The 23,392-nt window shown below is 47.4% G+C and overlaps 1 protein-coding gene across 1 annotated transcript in view; it reads left to right on the forward strand.

The window, feature by feature from the left end:
- The window catches only part of LOC144113479 (uncharacterized), a 156,367-nt gene extending 134,232 nt beyond the window's left edge, over positions 1–22,135 (forward strand). The window contains 12 exon segments of the mRNA XM_077646569.1: positions 5,134–7,371; positions 8,164–8,361; positions 10,362–10,535; positions 10,742–10,774; positions 10,776–10,845; positions 11,315–11,403; positions 11,611–11,725; positions 14,038–14,156; positions 14,237–14,350; positions 15,152–15,300; positions 20,337–20,502; positions 22,004–22,135. Of these exon segments, the coding sequence (XP_077502695.1) occupies positions 5,134–7,371; positions 8,164–8,361; positions 10,362–10,535; positions 10,742–10,774; positions 10,776–10,845; positions 11,315–11,403; positions 11,611–11,725; positions 14,038–14,156; positions 14,237–14,350; positions 15,152–15,300; positions 20,337–20,502; positions 22,004–22,045 (3,507 nt within the window). The 3' untranslated portion in view covers positions 22,046–22,135.
- The last annotated feature ends 1,257 nt before the right edge of the window (positions 22,136–23,392 follow it).

Genomic DNA, 23,392 nt, shown 5'->3' on the forward strand with positions numbered 1-23,392 from the left:
AAAGTGTCAGAAACCGCATAGACGCACAAACTTTCTGCATAAAGTTCAGTAACGAGTGGGGCCCAGTGAAATTCGAAGAAGTCGATAAGTTTCGAAACAGGGCCATGAAATTAATCTGCAAGAATGCTCTAATACTCGGAAGGGCGCAATCGCGAAAAAAAAGAAGAAACGGGCAACTGTCTCACATACAGGTGAATTCTAAGCCCAATCTTCCTGCACAACCAGGCATGAAAAGATTATCACGTCGCATCGGCTCGAAATTGGATGTCCAATTAAATGTCGCAGATATTCGATGAAAACGCTAGATATAATGCTTAGCGCAGTGGATGACCTGGAGTACGTAATAAATTTTTGTACGAGGCATGTTCGGTTATGGCGACAGCCTGAAAAGCCTGCAACGCCTTTAAGGCTATCGCCGCAACCGAACATGCCTCGCGCTAAACTGCAGCACACTCCCACGCTGTGCACTGCACATCGTCGCCTTCATCATCTTCCATCTGTGGCGTGAACAGATCGATTAGAGCTTGATCTGAGTCTAATATCGTCGCCGATGGCCCATCAAGGTGAAACCATGAGCCAATCATGCTAAAGACATGCTTTCGCACGTCTGGTCGGTTTGTTAAAACCCTACCAGTTTTTTTTTTCAGTGATCAACAGGTGAAAGCTCTCTCTCTATCATAGTGAAAAAAAGGCTGGCAGAGTCTGTTTACTTTTTCTAATTGATCAATGGCGTGGATTAGAAAGCAAAGATTTTAGCAGGTGTGGTTATTCTGAATTTACAAGCGCAGGCGAACACGGCTGCTTTGAATCGTCGTGCTCTGTGCGTGCACCATGCTTATATCGACTTTCATCATGCGCACATGCGTAGGAATTTGCTTATTTGACGACGCCAGACCTTTTGTATCGCAGCGGTATCGGATATGAATGCATTCTTTGGTCTGTATTATGTATGAAGCAAAACCGACAGCTTAGAAATAAACTCAAAATAAAGGACACCCCTAGACTGAGGTTAATGGTAGTATGGTGCAGTGCAAACGATTTTTAATATTCGTTCATTTTTGGTGTATGAGCGGGGGGGGGGGGGGGGGGGGTTAACGTCCCAAAGCGACTCAAGCTATGAGGGACGCCGTAGTGAAGGGCTCCGGAAATTTCGACCCCCGGAAGTTCTTTTACGTGCACTGACATCGCACAGTACACGGACCTCTAGAATTTCGCCTTCATCGAAATTCAGCAGTTGAGGCCGGGATCGAACCCGCGCCTTTCGGTCCAGCAGCCGAGCGTCACAACCACTGAGCCGCCGCGGCGGCTCCGTTCATTCTTAAAAAAAAATTTCCCCACAGCTTTTTTTTTTTGTTAGGTCCTTTCTTTGCAGCCCATACCATTTTTCGTCACATGGCGCAGCGAACTTTGCAAATGTCCTTGGGTGGCCTCTCCAGTTACAAAGGTTTTTTTTTTTTTTTGCTAACGCTCAGTGTGCCAGTTCAAAGGGCGCAAGGAAAACTATCATGTGCGTCTAGGAAGATAAGCTATTCTGGATGCATGCAAAATGTCGTGTCATAATTCTGTGCTTTTTTTTTCGAACGCGTGTTCGCAGGTACACGTGCAGTCCCATTACTGGATCACATTGAGGCGATTTTGTCCCGACCTTTTTGTTTTGCATAATGGCACTGACTTGACCTATATAAAATGAGGTCAGTGAGCCCGCTGTTGTAGAAAACACTGTAGTGGCTCATAATAGGGACCATATACGCCTTTTTTGGCTTTTTAATCAAGTTCGCATTACTTAATTTTGCAAAAGCGAAGAGGAGAAACCGATGCAGGACTACGAGTAATAATAATGGTAACGAAATGTGGGGTTCAATAACCCGAAGAGACAACTGGGCTTGGAAGTGTGCCGTAGGGCAGGACTCCGGATTAATTTATACCACCTGGATTTCTTTAAAGGGGTACAGACACTAAGTTACAAACACAACAAGCAATATGTTTTGCTCCATGAGCGTAAGATACCTTCTAGCAAGTTTCAGTCGCAGGCGCTGAGTGGAACATAGTTTAACATGATTCTGAATATTGTCCGAGGACCCACTCGACGTTTCAACTCACATCTAGTGACGTAAAGATGCGCTTGCCCCAATTATTTCGACGCCAGCGAACCCAGCGATTGTTCTAAAGAACAACCAACTTGCCCGCGACGCCAACGTCACCAGTACTGTGGTAGTCCAGATTGTCCGGTCAGCGGTGATGTGAAGGTGTACAGCCGCGAGTAAAAACGATTAGCACTGTAGTGACGTGCCCCCGTAGCGGCCGACAGGAACGCTCGGCGCTGCGGTTACGAGCACGCCGGTAACAAAATTGCCAGGTGTGTTCTCAAAGCATGGCGCCGCACCAACCGCGCGGTGCGATTTTCACCGCTCCGGTGACGTCATTGTGCTAATCTTTTTTACTCGGGACTGTACTTCAGCGCTGGCGCCGACTGAGACCGAAACTGCTTTTAAAAAATAGTTTGTAATTAATTAATACCTTTACGAACTGGTGTTTTCAGCTAATTCTCATGTTCACCAGGCCCGTAGGCCTCTTTCAAGGCAGAAAATAGCGACATCCAAAATCTTCCTGTCTGTACCCTTTTAACGTGCGCTGACATCGCAAGAATCAGGAGAGCGAAATAACTATAAGAATAAAAAAGGGGTGGAGCGCATATGGGCAGGTTTTCTCAGAACATAAATGACAGTTTACCAATATCCCTCAAGAGAAAAGCATATAAACCTATGGGGCAGAAACGTGGAGGATAACGAAAAGGGTTAAGCTTAAGTTAAGGACAACGCAGCGAGGTATGGAAAAGAAACGTTAAGAGACAGGAGGAGGGCAGAGTGGGTGATGGAGCAAACGCGGGTTAATGACATCCTAGTCGGCGAGACCAAGAGGCAGAAATGGGCTTTGGCAGGGCATGTAATGCGAAGGCACGGTAACCGCTTGTTTTTAAGGGCAACGGATTGGATTCTGTCAGAAGGCAAGCGTAGCAGGGGGCGACAGAAGGTTAGGTGGGCGGATGAGCTTAAGTAGTTGGCGGGGATAGGGTGGCCGACTGTCACATGAGAGGGTTAATTGGAGAGATGTGGGAGAGCCCATTGCCTTGCAGTGGGCGTAATCAGGCTAATATGAGGATGATTATTATTATTATGGTGACATTTGCGGCACACTGGCGTTTTTGCATTTCAGCTCCATTAAAATGAGGCCACCGAGGACGGGATTCGATCCCGCGATCTTGGAATCAGAAGCCAAACGCCAGAGCCACTGAGCCACCACGGCGGCTTCAGGGCTACAAGTGAATAGAGTTTGGTTCGAAGACTAAGCAGTGTTCGGAGTGTTCGGAAGCAGTGGCTGCGCTTGGGTGGATGCCAATGAGTAATTACTCCCTTATTACAAATGCACTCCACATTGTGGGCTTCCCCTAAACATCTGACCAACACTGTTCTCACTTCGAGTTAGTGATCAATTCGCTCTCGCCCTACCATGAGCTTACCGCCCCGGTTAGCTCAGTTGGTAGAGCGACTGCTCCGGTTAAGCGGTGGTCCCGGGTTCGAACCCCGGACCAGGACGAATTTTTCTTTAACTGTGAAGTTTTCGAGAAAGCTGTTAGCTTTCCTTTGTAGCCGTATGGCTGAGCTTGGGTGGATGCCAATGAGTAATTACTCCCTTAATAGTGTTCGGAACAGTATTCTGGTAGAGAAAAGCGGAAACAAGGAAGAGTCAGAAGCTTATATTCACGTGCAGTTTCTCAAATGAGAAGGAAATATTTGGTACCTTCGTGTAAAGGCACCGTTTTTACTCTGACAATAAGGTATGCGGCATAGTAAGTCGGCGTGAGTATGACGACACTGATTACTTATGACTTCAGATAGTGACCGCGCAGAACCTATTCATCGCTTGCTGATAGTTTAGCTAAGGTATCACTGCACGTAAAATGTAAAACACCACCCTCACAGTGTCTTTGAGGTATTGCAAATAAATAAATAAATAAATCCTCCCACTACGTTCATTGTTCAGAAATGCTGTCACCATGATCGCATTTCTATAACGTGGATTGACTTGATATTAAACTTAGCCTTTCGCCGCAAGTTTCGGTCATTATTGGAAAAACACCCACGCACGTTCACAGATAGCACGTGTGCACATGCTTGTCCAAGTACTGCCCCACTTTACGGACTGTCCCACCTCAAGGTACGGGGGGTTCCAAGAAGTTATTCCAGGTGTCGAGGAGGACATATATAATGCCCTGAGATCTTGGTGTCGCTCCAGGCGCCGGCTGTGCCTGCTGCTGAGACAGGCCAGAGAGTCATTGTTTTTATCCACAAGAATGCCGACTTCCTCGCTCCGAACCGTGGCGCTGCTGCTTGGAGAAGACGCCGAAAGGCGTCGCAACATGAGCGAGCCACGCAATGGCGCATGGTGACTTTTTCTGCATCAAGTTGTGTTATTGAGCAAATTGGTGAGACATTCTGTAGGAAAACAGCGCAGAAAAACACAGGACTAAGAAGGACAGACAGACTCAGCGCTCGAGTCTGTCTGTCTTAGTACTGTTTTTTTTTCCCTACAGAATGAGTTTTTCTGCTATCTGTTCTAGCATTCTGGTGTGTTCAAGCATTTTGCTGTTTTTTCACAGTTCGAAGCAGGTCGGCAGCAAGCTTGAACTGGCGGGCTTGAATAGCTATGCTCTGAGTTTTTCTCCTTTAAATGCTTTGAGGGACTAGGCGTGACTATTCACTCGTTGTGTGCCTCCTGTTCTGGAATATTTCATTCACCTTTTGCGCCTAGAAGCGCATTTTCTTGAATGCGTTCTTTTCAAGTTGGAGCATGTAGGTTGGACCGCCGTTACAAAAAAGTCTATCTTTTAAGAGAATGATGCAGATCCCTGCAGGCAGAGATTGAGAGTATAGAATGCAGACAGATATGCAATGATTGGGTCGACCACTTTTCTTTGATCGCTTAGAAAATGGTATTTGTATTACGAAGCCCGTATACTACCGTCAGCGAGTGTAAAAATCGCAGAAGCACTACATTTTCAGTTCGCGTAAGCAAATGTTGCACTTGAACCCCGCAGTAGTTTTGAGAAGGTGTTTCTGTGTGGTTTTCTCGCAGTTCATGGAACTCAGTTCGCGGGGGAACTTCACCCGGCAGGAGATCCTGGCGGCGCTGACGGATAACCACGGCAACATGGACATGGCGTACGCGCAGCTGACCAAGGCCACACTCAAGCCGTTCCTCATGCGGATCTGGGGCCCCGGAGCAGGGGCCGACAACGACGAGGGTCGTCGGCCGTCGCCGCTGAGCGACAAGCGCGAAGAGAGCGTCACGGACCGCGTCAAGGACTGGCTCGAATCTCTGGACGCCGCCTCACAGCTGACGTCCAGCAACGCATCCACGCTCGAGGAGAGGCGCGCCAAGCGCCACTCGTTCCACGGTTGCCGGAGCGAGCAGCTCTTCAGTGACGGGAGCCACCGCGACCGCTCCACGTCGCCGGCATCGTCTTTCTCCAGCCTCAGGGAAACCTCGGAGGTGAGCAGTGTCTCGTCGGCCACCCAGGGCACCAGCTCCCGCATAGAGGCGATTCTCCGTCGCCGAGAAGCCCAAAAAGAATTTGAAAAAGGCCGCAAGTCAAAGAAGGAAGCGCACGCCGATGGCAGCAAGAGGCGTTGGACTCTGGCTTCGGTGTTCAATGCGAAGAAGCCCGGCCAAACCACCAAAAGGGACACGTTCGCCGCGGCAGGTTCGTCGGCTGAGAAGTCCTCTTCGCAAACGACGCTAACGTCTGACACCACGCAGCTTGACAGCAGCAGCAGCGGGGCTACTGTGTCCATGGAGACCCTGGCCTCTATTGAAGCGACGGGAGCAAAACCAAAGACCTTTCTGGGCCGTTTTTCATCTTTTAAGAATGAGAGTAGAAAAAAAGAAAGCAAAGCAACCGAGGCTATTGGTTCAGACAATGCAGACGGTTTTCCGAAAGCCTTCCCTACTGGCGATGTGCCAAGGGCAGAGACACAGAATTTACAGTTTAAGCGAGAAACCTCAAAAGATGATCCCAACAGCAACTGTGCAACAAAAGCAGAAACAAATCAGGCTCATGTCGAGGCATCGTCTTCTCACGACGCATCTGAGAGGGTGGATGCTGCCATGGGCAATGTACCTTTTTCTGCTAACCGCAATGCCATTGAAAACATTAAGCAAAGCATTCATGCCGCAAAACTTTCATTCATGGCTTCGGCTCCGGGGGCCATCGTCCATAATACATCAGCAGACGCCTCTGGACTTTCAACTAATTTTCGCAACTCGCAGAATTCTGACCTGGCAGAAGGGGAAGCGACAGCGTTAGCAGCTAAAGCAGTCGAAAAATCTACAGAATCCAGAGAGGAAAGGCCAGACAATAAAGTTAAAAGTGAGTTAAAAGAACGTGGGCCACCAGCATCCCAGGTAAAAGAAAAGAGCAATGACACCAATGCTGCTTCCTCGAGTTCAAGTCACGTTAGTAGCTCCTTAATAGGAAATCAACCTACTGAGTCTACAAATATATCGGAGGTTGGCAAGAGTACCAATGCTGTCTCTAAGCTTTTAACGTCTTCTACTACACAAGCAGCAATCGACGCCAGTGGTTCCAACGAACAGCCTGCTCAAAAGGAGACAATGTCCGAAGGTGGGGAATTATCTACCGCTTCGGCAGTGGCGCCAAAAGTAGTTGTACACTCGGCTGACACGTCGGAAAATCATTATGACGCCGCTGCACCTGCGCCGTCTGCTGACAGCAGCAGCAAGAGTGGATCCTATACGCAGACGCCCACAAAAGGTGGTAAGCAGACGGCTGCCGTCGGCGATCCCAAAACAGCCAATGCTTATTCGACAGAGAGTCAGGAGAGGAACGACAAGGAGGAAACGCGAGCCGGAGGAAACGAGTCCGAGGGCGCAGCTTTGGGGGCCACAACTACCAGAAAATTGGGAAATCGTCTCCCAGAAGCCGCTACCCCGAGGAGGCGGGAGCGCGTGCTGACCAACGGTACAGCTGAGGGCGTAGAACAGGAGACGCTGAAACCATCAGCCGCAGGCAAAGGTGGCCCGAACCGTAGACCTTCGTTGCGGCGGACTAGCCGTGAGAACAGCGATGACTGCGTGGTCAGGGACCGCGACGGCAACGCCCTGATTGTGAAGCCTCAGAAGCCGATAGAGCGCCGCGGTAGCGTCAACGCCCGACCCGGTCTGCAGATATCCAAGGCGGTGGCGGCCAACATCGCCAAGCTGCGGTCAGTTCCACCGCCAAAGAAGCGCAAGCAGGTGGTGCAACCCCGACCGGCGGGCAAGCTTCCCACGGAGAAGCAGAAACAGTACAAGGTATTGCTGCTGCGGCTTTTCCGCATGCCTGTTGGGGCCTTTGCTTGAGCAGATAAAGCAATGAGCCCTGCGTGCATTGATCCCTCAGTAGGGCCGCTTGTGAAAACTGAACTCAACCATTAGTTAGCATTCGTTTAATATAGCTTGGTATTTAGTGATATTGACTTCGCCCATATCATCAGGTTACTGATAGAACCATCCCCTGATGATAAGTTAAAACAAAAGCTATTGACGAAAGCGCCTGCCGAGCGTGCTCACTGAGCCTTTTCGACACCTGTAAAAAAATCTTAAAAAAAACGCAAAAAATACCATGCTGCGTACTTGCTTCGAATCAGCTGTGAGTACTTGTGAACAAACAATATGCACTTTTCTTAACAGGAAGCCAGAAGCGCTGTTAAAAGGCGCTGACAACTGGCCGGAACGTTTCGTGGAATGACGATGGAAGTGTAAAGCTTTGGGTAGAATTGGGCTTATCAGTACTACTTAAACGAGGGTTTGAAATTTTTGTTCAGAACAGAAAATCGCGATAAACAGGGTGAAGCTTTGTTGTGGAGTGAAACTTTTGAGCTATCGATGTATTCTATCAAGGGGTTATATATTGGTATGGAAAACATGGCTGGAAAGTGACAAGAACAGGAGTATAGGGAGGTTGTTAGGCAAAGGCTGCCAGGAATACTTAGCCGTAACAAATGGCTGCCGCAATCTCTGAACAGCGTTCGATGGTTGGCTGGAGTCGAATGACGAGGTTGTCGCTTTCTCGCGTGATGCTAACACGCGTCCCGTGCACCTCAGGCCAAAGCCGAGGAGCTCGTCCTGGAGGGTCGCTGCCCCACAATGGTGCACGCGCACTTGGTGGCCGAGCTGATCGACATGAGCTTCGACGAAGAGGATGCCATCTTGGCGGCTGAGCAGTGCGAAAGCATCTACCAGGCCGTCAACTTTCTCCAGCAGGAATGCGAGCTGTGCGCGGCCAACTACCCCATCAGCCAGGTCAGCCATGGCCGTTTCTTTCTCCAACTTCCGGTAGAATAATGGCAAGAAAAACGAAAAGATTCAAACAATAGCTTTCTCGTTTCCGGTTCCGCTATGCTGAGCCCACGGTGACAGCTTTAGCTCTTTGTGTGACTGCAACCTTTTGCTCTACAGACTTGTGCTGCGGCACTTTCTATGGCACGTACCAGGTCCTGATCCTTCGTAGATAACACATGCTGTTGTGGAAAGCCCGGTGGCCCGGTGCTTGGGAACCCTTACAGGGCCGCATTTCTCTGTGTGCTTGAGAACATGGGTGACAAGCGCCTGCGTGAATTATGCCCGGACGCCAGCAGTTTTCTCACCTTTAGAGAGAAAAATCGAGAAACAAATAATATTTATTGCTTTTAATGAGCCTTGGAACACAACTATGAAGTAGATAAGGTGATGCAAGCACTTTTGTAGTTTGCGTAGACTCCTGCTGCATCCCAAGGCCGCATAACATTAGTTATCGCGCTTTCTATTAAAGTGACGTCGGAAGAAAAAAACACGAACAGCCAATCAGAACCAAGTGGACCGTGAAACTACCTACACGCAACGGTAAGCCGCGGCGCCGTATCGATCGCCGGCACGCTAGCTGTTGCCGTCTACTGTTCGTTACTTCGCAACACCCGCTCCTCTTTATTTTGACACAAACACGCAAGCTATATTTGCGCTTAGAAGGGGCGGGTTCTTGCTTATCATAAAATATTAAGACGCCATGAAAAGGAATAGAATGTTCCCAATACCAGAGAAATGCACACGCTACACCGCAGTTATTCACGTATGAACACTAGCAACGCTAGCAGCACAAGGAATGGTGTTGAAATTATTCGACAACTTGCGGCCAAAGCTTTGAACGCCTTGTTAGTTCATGACACGCTCAGAATTTTCTGAAGCAAGCCTAGGGCTTCTTGCAATACCTCTTCAATGGGTTGTTACACACTGGAGAGGTATTGCAAGTTGTTGGGGGTTGTTGCAGAGAGGTATTGCACATTGTTACACACTGCAACGAAGGCGTGGCGCATACTTACTATTTTGTGGCAGTCGCGCAGTGAATAACTGTCGAGGGCAGTTTACAATGAACAGGCTGTGATTAGTTATAAAATCTGTTCCTAGGCTAGCATGCGGAGCACTGCTGGGACAGATCTGAAAAGAAAAAAAAAACCTGTGCTCAAATACAAAGGAAACCTCTTTGTGTACCGAACACGTGTGTATCCTGGTTTTCTGTTATGAATGTGCTTTATGTCTGTACAAGCTGCCCTGTATTTATTATAAATCGCTTTGTGAACCTCAATGATGTTTGCTTCTATTTGTCATCTCTAATAAGATTCTTCACTTTAGTCTTTGCTCTTTTCTGCCCACGCATCGTGCTTCTTTTCGCAACGCATGTAAAAAAAGTGGACGCGAGACTCGCGTCAAAGCCTATTTTCTGGGTTTCCCTAGCCTTTCGAGCGGCGTAAAAGCGAGGAATCGGGCTCTTTAAAGGCGCCGTGTTTGGCCAACCAGCACAAGAAAGCAAAAAAAAACTGTCGGGTTGCAAAAATAAGTTTAGCGACTGCAACCAATCAGCCTGCATGCTGTGTCGACAGGTGGACGAAGAAATTTAGCGTCATTGTATTGCTTAAAGAATGCTACGTCATTAGCGTGCTTCACACAGATATGAGCTCTATACTGTAGTAAGAATAACGTACATCTCCCATTATTTTTTTTTCGATATTTAACAGTAAAAAACGAACGAACATCAGGTTGCAGTTGCGACATTCGGCTCGGTCAGGTGTTTTGAGGGCGCTTGTGAAGTAGTAATCTGCACATGGCGACGATCACGAAATCCAGAGTTTGGTTGTTGGCCGCTGTTATTTTTATCACAAACCGAGAAGACCTTGGGAGATCCCATTTAAGACTGCACCAAAGTGGTTCGTTTACAGATGTTTTTCGACACACCAGTTTTGTTCTGTTTGTTTCAATTTATTTCGTTGCAGATGGTCTCTCTACTGAACTGCGTCCACAGGGCTTGCAAAGAGTGCCTCAAAGCTTACTTTACCATCCAAATTCGGGACAGAAATATTATGGAACTTCTCTGCCCCTTCTGCAACGAGCCAGACTTAAGTGACGAAGATGTAGAGCTTAATTACTTTAATAACCTTGATATTCTGGTGAGTAAATTTTTTCCTTGGCGCATTTGTCGAACACGCAGTAACAATTTCCCCTCAAATTTAGGTACCACTGACTTGCTTAAAGAATTTTGGTACCAACATTCCTTTTTACGATTGACCTTATTGATAATTTGCTGATCAATGATAAGTGCGTCCTGGTAGTTGCACTGATCTTGCTTATGACGGTGATCATTATGTTTCCGCAGTTAAAAAGCTTCGTTGAGAGAGATGTCTACGACCTTATTCCAACAAAAGCTCCGAGACCGAGCACTGATGAAAGATCCGAACTTTAGATGGTGTTCACAGGTTGGTGGCTTTGCTAAGTCGTTTTAACCTTACACTCTGCATGCTGCAATGTTTCCACATCTGATTTTTTTTTTTCTCTGTCAACACCTGACGTGCTAGTCATTAAAGAAAGAAAGGGGGGAAAAAAGAAAGATAATCAATGGCATACACGTGGGTTGTTACGTGACAGCTGGGACGTCAACATCATGCAATGGGGGCAGTCTCCTTCTGAAGCCGAAATATTATTAGTTGGCGGCAGGAGTACTAAACATCTTGCACTACTGAAGGGGGATAGGCAGAGGCTGGTCCGAAGCACACTCACCAAGACAAGAGGCCGTTCTATCGTCAGTTTTTACAAAATGAAATGGAAATTAAAAGCACTGTGATATTTCGAATACTAAAAAGATACAGCGTGGAAAGCTGTTGGGAAAAGGCAAATAGCTAGCACACTTTCTTTTTTTTTTCTGGGAACTTACTAGAATTTGTTTTTGCAGTGCTCTTCGGTTTCATCACATACCCAAATCAGACGCGTCTCGTCTGTCCAGATTGCAAGGCAGTCACCTGCGCGTCTTGTCGGAAGCCAGTAAGTGATTCCGCCTTCATTTACGCTTTAGATGGAAGCTGTTCTGTCGTAAACGTGACAAATCTTTTAAAATGGTCGAGTTAGGCCACTGCATGTTCTGGAGGTTTCCTCTACGCTTACAATGCAGCATTCACGCGCGTAACGCGTCGACATTTTTCTCTGATGCCGTGAATGGTGGCGTTTTTTCTGCTTTCCCTTTTTGTTCAGTGGCAAAAACAACACGAAGGAATCACCTGCGAGCAGTTTCAAGAATGGCAGCAAGATAATGACCCTGAAAGTCAGGCGAGGGCATCGCGCGATATTTGGCTGAAAAATGGCATTGGTAAGTAATCCCTATTAATTTCCAAGTGTAACTGCAGTGTCAGAGATGCGATACATAGCATCAAATCTTGGCAATGAATGAGCCATCTGCGATTTATAAAGCAAAACCTTCCTTCTATCACTTGACTTTTGAGGATTGATGCATCCTGAAATTTTTTTTTCATCCTAAGCATGGTGACAAGAATAAAAGCTAAGTAATACGCTGATGATCGGTAGATCATATAATCAACGATGTGCTTCAAAGAAGCTGCGCATTATCGTGATTGATTCACCGTTGGTTAATGCCATTACAAAGGAAATCTTACTTAAAAAACGCCTATGGTCGGTGCAATTTGTTTTTTTTTTCATGATAAAAATTCAAAGATCGACGCAAGTAGAAGCCTATAGCTTAGGGGCATAAGGGATAGAGCAAATTGGCCTGATATCCTTTTTTTCGAACTTTGCAGTCCGTTGAATATGAATGGTAGCATCTCAGGGAGTCGTCGCCTACAGCAAAGGTTTTTCGACGGTGGTTTTTACCAGCGGAGTTCTCAGCACCTAAAATTGTCCCACACAGCCTTCCAGGCGCTTTTCTCTCGTTATTCCCCAATGCGCAGGAAAATCGCAATGCCCCGCCCAGTGACTGCACCTGAAACAGCTTTGTTTTCTCGCGCGCGTAATCCGATTACTGCCGGCTTAGACGCGGGACACGCAGAGCTCGCTCGGCCTGTTTTTGTTTTTGTCTGCTGCTAGGTTTTGTCATGAGAACTGCCGTTCGTGACAGAGGAAGAAACTGGCTGATAACTGTCATCTGTTCTGCCGTGACGTGATGGCTCTAAAAATAACGCGTAATTAACGGGGATTAGAAAATGCGCTGGAAAAGGGGCAAGCAGTTTAAGGAGGAAGAATATGGGGGAGATATAGTTGGTCGAGGTCATCACATGCAAGTGACCTAACGATCGGGCAGGCTTACTTATCAGGTTAAAAAAGCATTACAAGAGGCCTTTAATACAGTTTTCGGTAAAAAGGCTCGCCAACGCAGCACAAGTGGCCGACGCACACTAAAGTCATGTCTGAAGTGCGAGGTACATACTGATTAGAATGTCAGTTATACAAATTTAATTATTAGTATTTTATTACAAGTTCCCAAGCGCATTGTAACTATTAGTATATGAACCTCTCATGTTAGTAAGGTGTCCATTTATTAGGAATCGTTTCCGTAGGCTTCCAAGATATTGGTCTTCCAAAGGTTCCATGAAGTAATGCTGTGCTCACAGGCAAAAGCCATTATCGCGCCTTTACGTTCCTTGCTCAGTAGGGTACCAACGTATTTCGCGGGTCAAGGAGAAGACGAGCACGACAAAACAAGCTCATTACTTCGAAGACTTTCAATAAATAGTGATGCCTTGAACCATGAATGGCTCCCATCCTGCAATTGCAGTCTGCGTCCAAAAGCCGTTAACGAAAATTGTGATTAGTTAACTTTTTCTTTAGTTGCCTCATGCCCAGATTTTTTGGACAGCAACTATCGCCATCTGTTGGCCGCCGGTAGCATGCACCATGATACTCAGTGTGGATATTTTAATTTTCTGATTTTGAGAAAACTCGAGAGTGCCAAGAGACGGCGCGAACTTGGTGACTAGCAGAGCAGACTCTTCCTCCTCACTGCAGAATCGGACGTATAAAATTCATCCTGCGCTCCCACCAACTAGTTCTGACAGCCATAGAAAGTGAATTCAATTTATTTTACCAGTAGTTTGGAAGAATATCTCGGCTAAAAGCGGTATATCACAGCTTGACATGACCCAGAAAACCTCTACAAGCCAGTGCCGACATTGTTACCAACAATAGTTGACAGAAACAATAGAGAGATGGAGAGATGGAGCAGATACTATACAATAATAACTTGGGATGTGTCGGAAATTCTAAATTTCCACGGTGATTTTGAGCGTTCAGAGCACGCGGAACGTTGTGGCAGCAGCTCAAAGTAAAAGTGTTTGTCCAAATTTCTTGGGCGCGTAATGTAAGAATCACTTATTGCGCGGCCCGCCGAAGCTGATACAGTTCCTCCTTTCCTTCCGTCAAAATTTTTGTAAGTACCGGTAGTTTGCAAGCTTAAAAAGTTTTCTTGGCCTCTGCAGAGACGCCTTGTGTAGTAGTTAACGAATTAACTGCAGGTGCCGACAATCGTAGAAAAGTGAACTTGTCCATTCCCGCCTTGTTTGTAATATAATACATCCTTGCATGTGCACCCAATATAGCGTCGAGCTCCATCTCACTCCGTACGAGAAATTCTGCAAGAATTTTCCTCAACCATTCTTCATGCACTTGCAGATTGCCCAAACTGCAAGTTTAGGTACGCATTAGCCCGTGGAGGCTGCATGCATTTCAAGTGCTATCAGTGCAGCTTCGACTTTTGCTGCGGGTGCAATCTGCCTTTCAAGATGGGCGAGGTGAGCGCAGATAGCGGTGCAGTGCGTCCGTTTGCCCCTCGCTAGGATTTCCTTTGACTTCGTGCTCCGGACTCTTCCAGAAATGCGGCCGGACACCGAACTGCGCCAGGCTGGGCCTGCACGCTCACCATCCCCGAAACTGCCTCTTCTACCTCCGTGACAAGAATATTGAAGACTTGCAGAGACTTTTGGAGGTGCGTAGTTCAGGGAGTTGTTTCGTCAGATAGGCGGTTGGGGAATGTTGATTGAACCAGAACTTGTCGTGTTTGGGAATATATACACGAGTGATTGCTGGATTTACTTACGGCTTCTGCTGCGTGATTGATGAACCGGGAGTTTTGCAATGCCTCTCATGTTGGACAGAACAGACAAAGGAAATATAATGTAAATAAAAGCGACAACAGACGAGTAGACAGGAGCAGACAGTTGGACGGACGGTCAATAACCAAGCAAACTTGGCTGAATTTTTTTGTTATAATTTATTTTATTATCTGTTGGAATCAATGTTTTGTTGGAGCCCTGAGTCAGGATGAGTAAATCCAGCTACTTTTCATGAAGAGAAAATGTGTAGTGACGGAGGAGGATTGCAAGGAAGGAAAAACGAACTGGATACCAATTGTTTAATCGTGCAGTATTTTGTACTGTGTTTGCTTTGTGCGTGTAGTGGGTTGGTAATTAATTATTTTTTTTAGTTTTTACTACTGCGGAACATTATTGAAAACCTCAACCCCCATTTTCTTTTTAATCACTTTACTCTTAAGATTTGTGACCGCTCAGAGTAGCATCCCACTGTCAGATATAACGCTCAGAACAGTATTTTAGTTTGTTCCCCACGTTCAAGTTCATTCATTGTTTCCTAAAATCAAAAGCACGAAACTCGGCGTTTTCTGCCATGCATTCCCAGAGAGCATGAAAATAAAAGATTTACCCCCAAAATATTTTCCATCTTCTGGCGCGAAGAGACAACGGGAGGTTACGCGTTGAACTTCTCGCAGGAAAGCAACGTACCTTTCAACCGGGCGCCGCCCGCCCACTGGGTGAAGACGTCGCGGTGCGAAGTGCCCGAGCAGAAAGAGAGCGTGGACGGCTTCAAGGACGACATCTGCGGTAGACCCGTGGAAGAAGGCACGGCAGGACTGTGCAGGTGAGACGACGACCAGGCTCGTAATTGGCGCATGCTGGGGGCACTTGGGAAACGCGGGGATCATTCGCTTCCAGTTGTTTCTTTTTCTTACATTCCGCCGTGTCAGCTCGTTGGTTCTGGTGACAACGGCGCTGAGGTGAGCAAGCAACAATAGACGATACTAAACGGATTGGAAGTGATCGAATCGTATTATTTGGTCCGGATATATACTGAAGTAAGGCAGGCTCAGTGCGCCTGGATACGTGCGGTGGAGCCCCTGTTTGATGGCCGGCGGTAAATGAATGGACTGGCAAAGTAATAGGGAGGTCAAATAATCTTCTCGGCGCTCAGTGGTTTGGGCCACGTAGCTCATTCGAATGGGGTTTCCCGTCCCGTGCGTCCGCGTCCTGCCGTACACTCGTCTAGTTTGTTAGCGTCAGTGGACTTTTGTGTAGTTTCTTATTTCCTGTCCTGACTGCAGCACGGCAACCGACTTACGTGATGACTTTTGGATCTTTTCTTTGGGTACGAAATGTACAGTTATGAAGAACGTTTGCGGGATGCAGATCCACGGTCCCTTCCTAACCACACCCCTGCTATTTTCTTTCCCGGTGGATGGAGCACGAATGTGCGCCCTTGTGGATCTATACTTTTCATTGAGCTGATGTGACTAACCGCAAAGAACAGGCAACATTAATGCCCCTGAAAGCAGAAGATTGGACACCACCGCAATAGCTCATTTGATAGAGCACCGGACGCGAAATTCGTAGGTCGTGGGTTCGGATCCCATCAGCAGCACGTGGTTGTTTTTGTAGCGATAGCTACACTACGCTAGCACTTCGAGCCTTCAGTGTGGCCCCCCTTGAGCTGCGTGGCCGCCCTTCAGCTCCGTGGCGGCGCCGTGGCTGGTCACGGGGTTGGTCACGTGGTGCGAAGCAGCTGCCGGCGGCGCGGCGCGCCGGCGAAACCGAGTGGGGGGGGGGGGGGGGGGGGGGGGAGTGGAGAGGGGAGAGTGGCGGAGAGGGTGAATCCACATCAAGGGACTAAGATGAAGAATGAACGCCCAGCGAAACGGAGCAGCGAAAGACTGACTTTGCAATTCGACTGAGCGAGTTCCACTCGGCCAGATGTAGCTATCGCGTCATTCCAGGTTTAACCTGAGCTAAACCACAGCCATTTTCTCTTCTGCTTTCTAATCAACTGTCTTTCAGCGATAAAATAATGACACTATTAATTTCTCATTGATGACCACCATAAAATAATAATAACAAACAAATAGAAACATTCCCCTTTGCTCCATCGTTTCGGTGGCTGTTCATGACTACAGTGAACTAGAAGATTGGGTATGTGGAGAAAGCGGCGGCCTCTCCGTGAGGCGCGTTGTGTAGAAACTCACCAGATGGTGCGCGCGGTCAATCCACGAGGCTGAACCGGTCAGCTGACAAGGCGCGGCTAGTGAGTTCGGCGGCATAAGTTATTGCAGAATGCGCCAGTCTTATCTTGCAGAAATCTACCAATGCTATTGTGATGTGAAGAACACTAAAATGTGAAGCGCAGAGAAGAGAGTGCGCGGCATTTACCTTCCCAATATCAAGCGTTTTCGCATCTTCAACTGCACTATTTATTGCATTTTCTGCCCAGCTGTGCATGTCCCAAGCCATGTTCGAATCGTGGGAAAGAACGTAGTGCTGAATGCACGCATAGTGCTGCTCTGTTCTGGCAAGAGGATATCAGAATGCAATTGGAGCGCGTAGTTGCGAAACATATGCGCCTTTCGGAGGCAAAAGTTTAAAGTGATCAATGTAAGCTCAAGACGTACAACAAATGCATTGATGCGAAAAAGCACCGCATAACAGAAGAGTTGCTTTCCAGACAACACACACACAATGCATTTTTTTAATATAATATAGCAGCTCAGTTTAGAACGCTTGGTACGTTCCCCGGCTCTGATTTCTGACAGAGTTTAGGGACATTGTTGACGGTGCAGGTTTCTCTCCTGGTGTTTTCGCTCGGCGCCGTCTTTTCTTGCAAGCCTTGCAACCACGCGGAAAGGATGTTTAACGAGTCTCCGTGCTTATTTCGCTCCTCAGGAACTCGAAACTATATACCGTAGCTCGTAACTGAACCATCGTTGCGACTCAGGTAGCATGGTCGGGCCGGAGACGGGACGAGGAAGATCGGAGACTGGGTTAGGAGAAAGGCGAGGAAAGCTTTATACAACTGTTTGCATTATGTGCACATACAGCAACTGAGTGCTCCTCAGTAAAAGAGTCTCGATAAGAGGGAGCTACTCGGCCGTGCTCGGTGCCGAGTTTTATAGGGTTTTCCTTCCCTGAAATCCCTAGATGGAGGCCAGGTCTGCCGAAGAAGGCGTGTCCTGAAAACTTCACTATGGCACTCGTCACGCACTCTCTCCTTAGGAAACCCGCCCCCGTCAGGTGTTGAGCTTGAGAGGAGGATGGCATCTACGTCGCGCAGACACCGGAATGTCCATGAGTGGAATTCCCACGGTTCGCAGGTGGTCGCATCATCAGTGTACGGCCCGGGTTACGCACAAGGCCACGCGGGGTAGGAAAACCGCTCGCCGACAGCATCTCCTTTGAAGACGAATGCCGCTGTCAAACATGATGACTGGACCCAGCTGAGCCCCGGATCCTCTCGGGAGACTCAATTACGGCCGGTCTTGGCAGCTTTCTTTGTTATGTACCTTAGTGTGCACTGGCATATATCTGCGCGGGCGGCTTTCAGAGGAGGCTTACTGTCGTGCCGTTGATATGCCGAAGGAGGGGGGACCCCATGTCGCCCTCGCCGACTCAACGGTAGTCCGCGGGAATGTAGGCTGCATCCGCGCCAGTTTTCCCACACGATGAAGGCGAAACGTAACGCCATGCAAAAATAAAGAAACGGAACGACCTTCATGAAGTAATAGAGTTAAAATGCTTCCCCAGAGATGCTCAACCGATATATGAGAGCTCTACAGCATTCTACGCCGACGTGTTGAAGGCAGAGAAGTCGGTAACAACAGCAGTAGCGTGTGGTTTTATGACAACATAACTGCGTATGCTCCTTACAGTGCATTTAGGAACCGGAATAAAAAATTATCTGACTCTCAATGTGTTTTGAATTCCAGAAGGTGCATCTGTATTCTAAGAAGAATGCTATAATCACTCAGTTGCATTCTGAACTTCAGGAATATAAGCATGAGAGGACTGCTGGCTTTCATATAGATACGTGTAAATAACAGGAAATTCAGCAGTATTATATCTGCGCGTACGAACATGCTTGTAAATCGACGTAATACAGACAGCTGAGCTAGTTTGTAAACCATCTTAAAAAAATGGCAGCGGTTTGGCCACGGTTACACCCAAAGGTCGAGCGATAGCTGTGGCTTGGCTAGACACAGTTTCTCAGCGTTAAAGTCTGTATTGCACAAGATTACTAATGATGTTACCACTGACTGCAAGCATGATTCATGAAAGGAAGGTTTTGTGGAAGTGAGCGTGCAATTTTTTGTGACCTGCAAACAAAGTGCATGAGAAGTATCTGACAGAAGCGCTTGACAAGCTTGATGTGCTGCCGGGGAAATACGCAAACAAGATCGACTTGACTGAATTAAGAGCGCTCATTAGCCTGGAAGTTTCTTGTGCAACAGAGAGCTCATCCGCTGTGGAAAAAATGTTCGAAAGCTTAACTCCGCAGTGCTTTTTTAGCGCAGGTGTCACGAAATCTGAAACAGAAAAAGGTTCTGTGGATGATCCATTTTATGTGTTTTATTCCCTTATTTATGAATACTGCAATATTGTACATGGCTATTGCAGTGCACATACATGAATAAAGCACACAAAATACAGGCAAGTTCATCCTGTAAACATTGGCTGCTGGCATTTATCTAACACCAAAGAATGAATTACATCTCACAACCTCGCTTTATTTTTTTCCAATTTGCGATCTTTCTTGGAAAGGGTAACTCACTGTTAGTCGATCATAATTCTTCGCAAGCAGGCGAAAGCAAATCGTGTTGTGGCCGGAGGCCTGATTAAATCGTTGTGCACGGTTTTGTCAGAACAGGGGAAACTTCAGCACAGTGCTATAGTGTAGTACAAACAAAGAAGCATAAGTGGCTATTCTGTGATCCGTAATGCCTCTGGAACAGGAGAGCCAACGCGAGGCCTTGGGGCGTCTATTCACTACCGCACGTTTTACTTGTTGCCATGTAAGCGCGGTGTGCTTGTATTGGTGCGTGTTTGTCCCTTAATCTCATTTTCATCCAGGTTATAGTGGTACTCTTGCAGCCTTATTTACATCTGCGGCTACGTCCTTGTTCAAAGCCTCATCGGAGTGGCAAGGCGCAGCATTGGGAAATAGCGGTATGAGGATTGGAGATACTGATAATTCGTTTTCTTTACTTTGTTCGTGGAAACGCATGAATCTGCAGCTTAACAATAAAAAATACTTGAACATCGGCATTGTACGCACTCAGCTAGCTGAAATACGGTACTATAGGACACCGACGCATACACTGCTGTCACCGATAAATATAAGGCTCACACTGCACAAACTTTCTTTGAACTCACCGAGTTTATTATCACAAAGGGGGTGCTTGAGGGATCAGGTCGAAGTATTTTAAACTTGCCGAACTGCAAATAAGAATCACAGCCTCTCTGAAGGAGGGCTTGAAAAAAAAAAGCGGTCTATCTCGTTGCCGAAAGTAGGTGCCAACATGAAATGCTGCATCTACTCTCATTTTACCCGTTGTTAACCCACGCAGTGAAAGCTGATGAGAGAAAGAGAGATGCAAATTTATTACGACGGACAGTGCCGAGAACGGAGCGAAAAGTGATTCCAACACAAAAAATAACAAAAAACAAATCGCTTTGCAACAGATTTCAAACCTGCAATGAAGGTACACAGAACCGCGGTGAACTTTGAGCAGAGAAAGAGGCGAAAACAAACTCCCTCCAGAGAGGTAGAAAGGCGAAAGCAAACGCTGTACATGAGCTTGGCACATGTGTTTGGACAAGCCTTTCGGGCGCGGCTCTTTTCTCGTTTTTTCGCAGAATGCATTACGTGGAGTACCTCGGGCAGTTGATCTTCAAGCACCACATTGATCCGCTGCCCATATTCGACGTGGACGAGCTGGAGCTGGTGCTGAAGCGGGCAAACGTCCGGCTGCCATCGCGCTACAAGCTTTCGGACCGCGAATACCAGGACGCCCTCATCAAGGTAATGCGCGCGAGCTCTGGTAACGCCCCACGCTGGCAACGGAGAAGCGCGCATAGAAGAGCGGCTATCAGCCCTTGTTCGCAGAGCATGCTGGGAACCTGTGGGCGCTGAGACTGCCGCACTAACAGCGTGGTTCGTCATGCGTGCAGCATTGCACTCTGCTCGCGTTGGTAAAGGCAGCATCGAAGCCGACGACACACCGCACAAAAAGAGGTAGATTTTTGTGTCAGAGCTAGATGCTTTGAACTGGCTAAAAAGGCAGATATGTCCAAAAGAAGATTGAAAGGTACTCGGGGAAAGCGCTGTAAGTTTACAGCGGCTGCGGTGGAGGTAGCTAATTAGGGGCCAGCTAATTAGCATTACCCGCTGTGGTTGCGCACTGTTGGACCATCCAGCCACCCACCTGAAGACGGGTTGTATGTGCTCCGGCCACTTTAATTTGTTAACATTTTGGCACGCAATAGACTCGTGGTTTCGCACTGGACAGTGACACAAACGTGAACAACAGCATCCGTCTCCGAAGCACCGTCAGCAAAGCACGGCAAGAGATGTGAAGGCGGAGGGTGGTTAACTTGGACTGCGCCCAGTTGGATACCTTTCGTTGAGGAGAACTGCAATGGTTCGACAAAGAAGAGAAAAATAAATGGCTCGGCCGCTGGCGAATTTTCCAGCTTACTTAAGTGAGGTCACCCCCCCCCCCCCCCCAAACACACACACAATAGCTGGGGGACTCTGTTTCCTGGCAAGCCAATTGAAAAACTCTCAATCCCTTTACTAACATTCAGACTGAGTAATTTGACAATTGCTGTCTTCGACACTTCTGCGCACGCGCGTTGCCAAAAAAGGATTAGGCTTTATTTTAGATCCCTGGCTAACTTCCTCACTATATGTCGCCATAATTAGGCGCCAGAATAAACAATGAGGCATGATGTGACATCGGAGCGTTAATATTATATTACATAATTTGGGCTTGTTGTTCGCTCGTACAGTTGATTACTGGTTTAGAGGGCGCAGCTCACACTGCTGGGCCAGTGCGGGGTCACCATTAAAGTTTACGCGATGCGTTACTGGGATACAATTTATTGTAGCGTTGCCTCGCGACCCAGTCACCTGCCATTGATTACAATGGGAGGAGCATGCACGTATCCTCAAACTTGCAGCATCTCAGGTCACTTGCTTGCCTGACTGCACTGAAAAAAAAAATCGCACATCCATACCACGTAAAATGTTTGCTGCTAACTGAACGTACCACTGAGGATTCAGCTAGCTTTACGCCAAGCGACTGATTTCTTGTTTGGCGATCATACTGTCTTTATGGAGTTTCTGAAGCAGCAACTTTGGAGCTATCCAAAGATTCTACTCCAGCTATTAATTCTGTGACGTACGCGCTATTCGTTGCGGCGCTCCTACCTGACGCTTGTTCTGCCTAGTCTTAACGCATGCTGCTTGCTTGTCGTATGCTGCCGCAGTGACCGTCTCTTCCTTTCATTATTTTTTTCAGGTTATCGACACCGATGTGCCACTAGACGTAGCTGCTGGCTGAAAGCCGACGGGGGCTTGTATCAAAATCCATCGCCTGGGCGGCCGGGCCAAGCGCTGAAAAGAGAAAAAAAAAATCAGTATCCTCGAAGAACCCCTGCGTCTCCTTTGCTTCCTTTTTTGAACACGGCTCACCTACTCTCGGGATAATTGATCTTCCTCACGCCAAAGGCGGCTTTCCGGCCGGGGCCAGCGCTCTGCGGGCTGCCGAGACGGGAGTGCGTGCGGAATTATGTGCCGGTCGTAATGCGATTGTGAGGAGTGCCAGTAAACGTACGAGGTCATTCTTATCTGCGCAGCAGCGGTCAAGATCAAAAGATGGATGGCGGTGGGAGTTCGAGCCTTGATTTTAGTGGCAAGTGGCAGCAAAAGGAAGGCGGTCAATGTCCCTCAAGAGCGGAAGCTCTTATCACGAACAGCGTAGGGCCCCAAGAAAGGAAGAAAGGAAATAAAAGCAGTCCAGTGGGCCCGTAATCCTACCGCCTGAATGAAGTCACCCCGGGAAGAGAAAGATTCCAGGTCTTGCGAGCGCCCCTGCAACATTATGACATTATAAACGCAGTGTGGCCTGAGTGCTTTTCATCGGAAGACTCAGCAGTAAGGAAAATATATTTCGCACTGTTTTGAATCTGAGTTAACTCTAGTAGCCGCAAGAAAACGCCGCAGATGCTTCTTGCCCTTCTTCAATTTTTGAAAAATGCGGGGGTGGTTTTGAGACTTCGCACAGCAGCATATCTAGGAGTGAACAGCTGCGGTGTTTGTTTTTGACAGCTATTAATAAAGAAAAAAAGCACGAAACAGGTATGTTGGCTCGGGCTGCTGATGGCCCCAAACCTTGGATTTTTTTTTTAAAAAGTGCTGACTGATGGCGACGAATTTCGCTGCATAGTGGCTTTTGATTAATCCTTTTTACCCAAACTGACCCAGCCGAAAAAGGCACGTTGTATGAGAGAAGGAGAAAAAAAATTGTAGAGCTAACCTTACCTGCTTAGCGCATTTATCAACGAAAGCTGGTTGGCATTACCGGCGTTTCCGGCGGGTAAGGTTGGTCAGGCAGATGCAAGCAACGAGTACGGTAGCGCAGTAACTTTCGCAGGCACGGCGAATCTACGAGCATACCATGTCACACATTTCATTTCATTTATTTCATCCTTAAAGGCCCGAAGGCATTACATAAGGAGGGGCTTACAAATGGGTTTGTGTAAATGCACTCATGATGAAAACATAGGCACGATGAACATAACACTGGAACTGTAAACACTAAAAAAAACACTAAAAAGGGACGATCCAGCGGTTACAAAAAGGGTAAGCAAAAAAGAAAAAAAGAAGAAAGGAGAAAAGCACAAAAATA

This window comes from Amblyomma americanum, chromosome 1 (genome assembly GCF_052857255.1).
Source record: "Amblyomma americanum isolate KBUSLIRL-KWMA chromosome 1, ASM5285725v1, whole genome shotgun sequence".
Taxonomy (NCBI): Eukaryota; Metazoa; Arthropoda; class Arachnida; order Ixodida; family Ixodidae; genus Amblyomma; species Amblyomma americanum.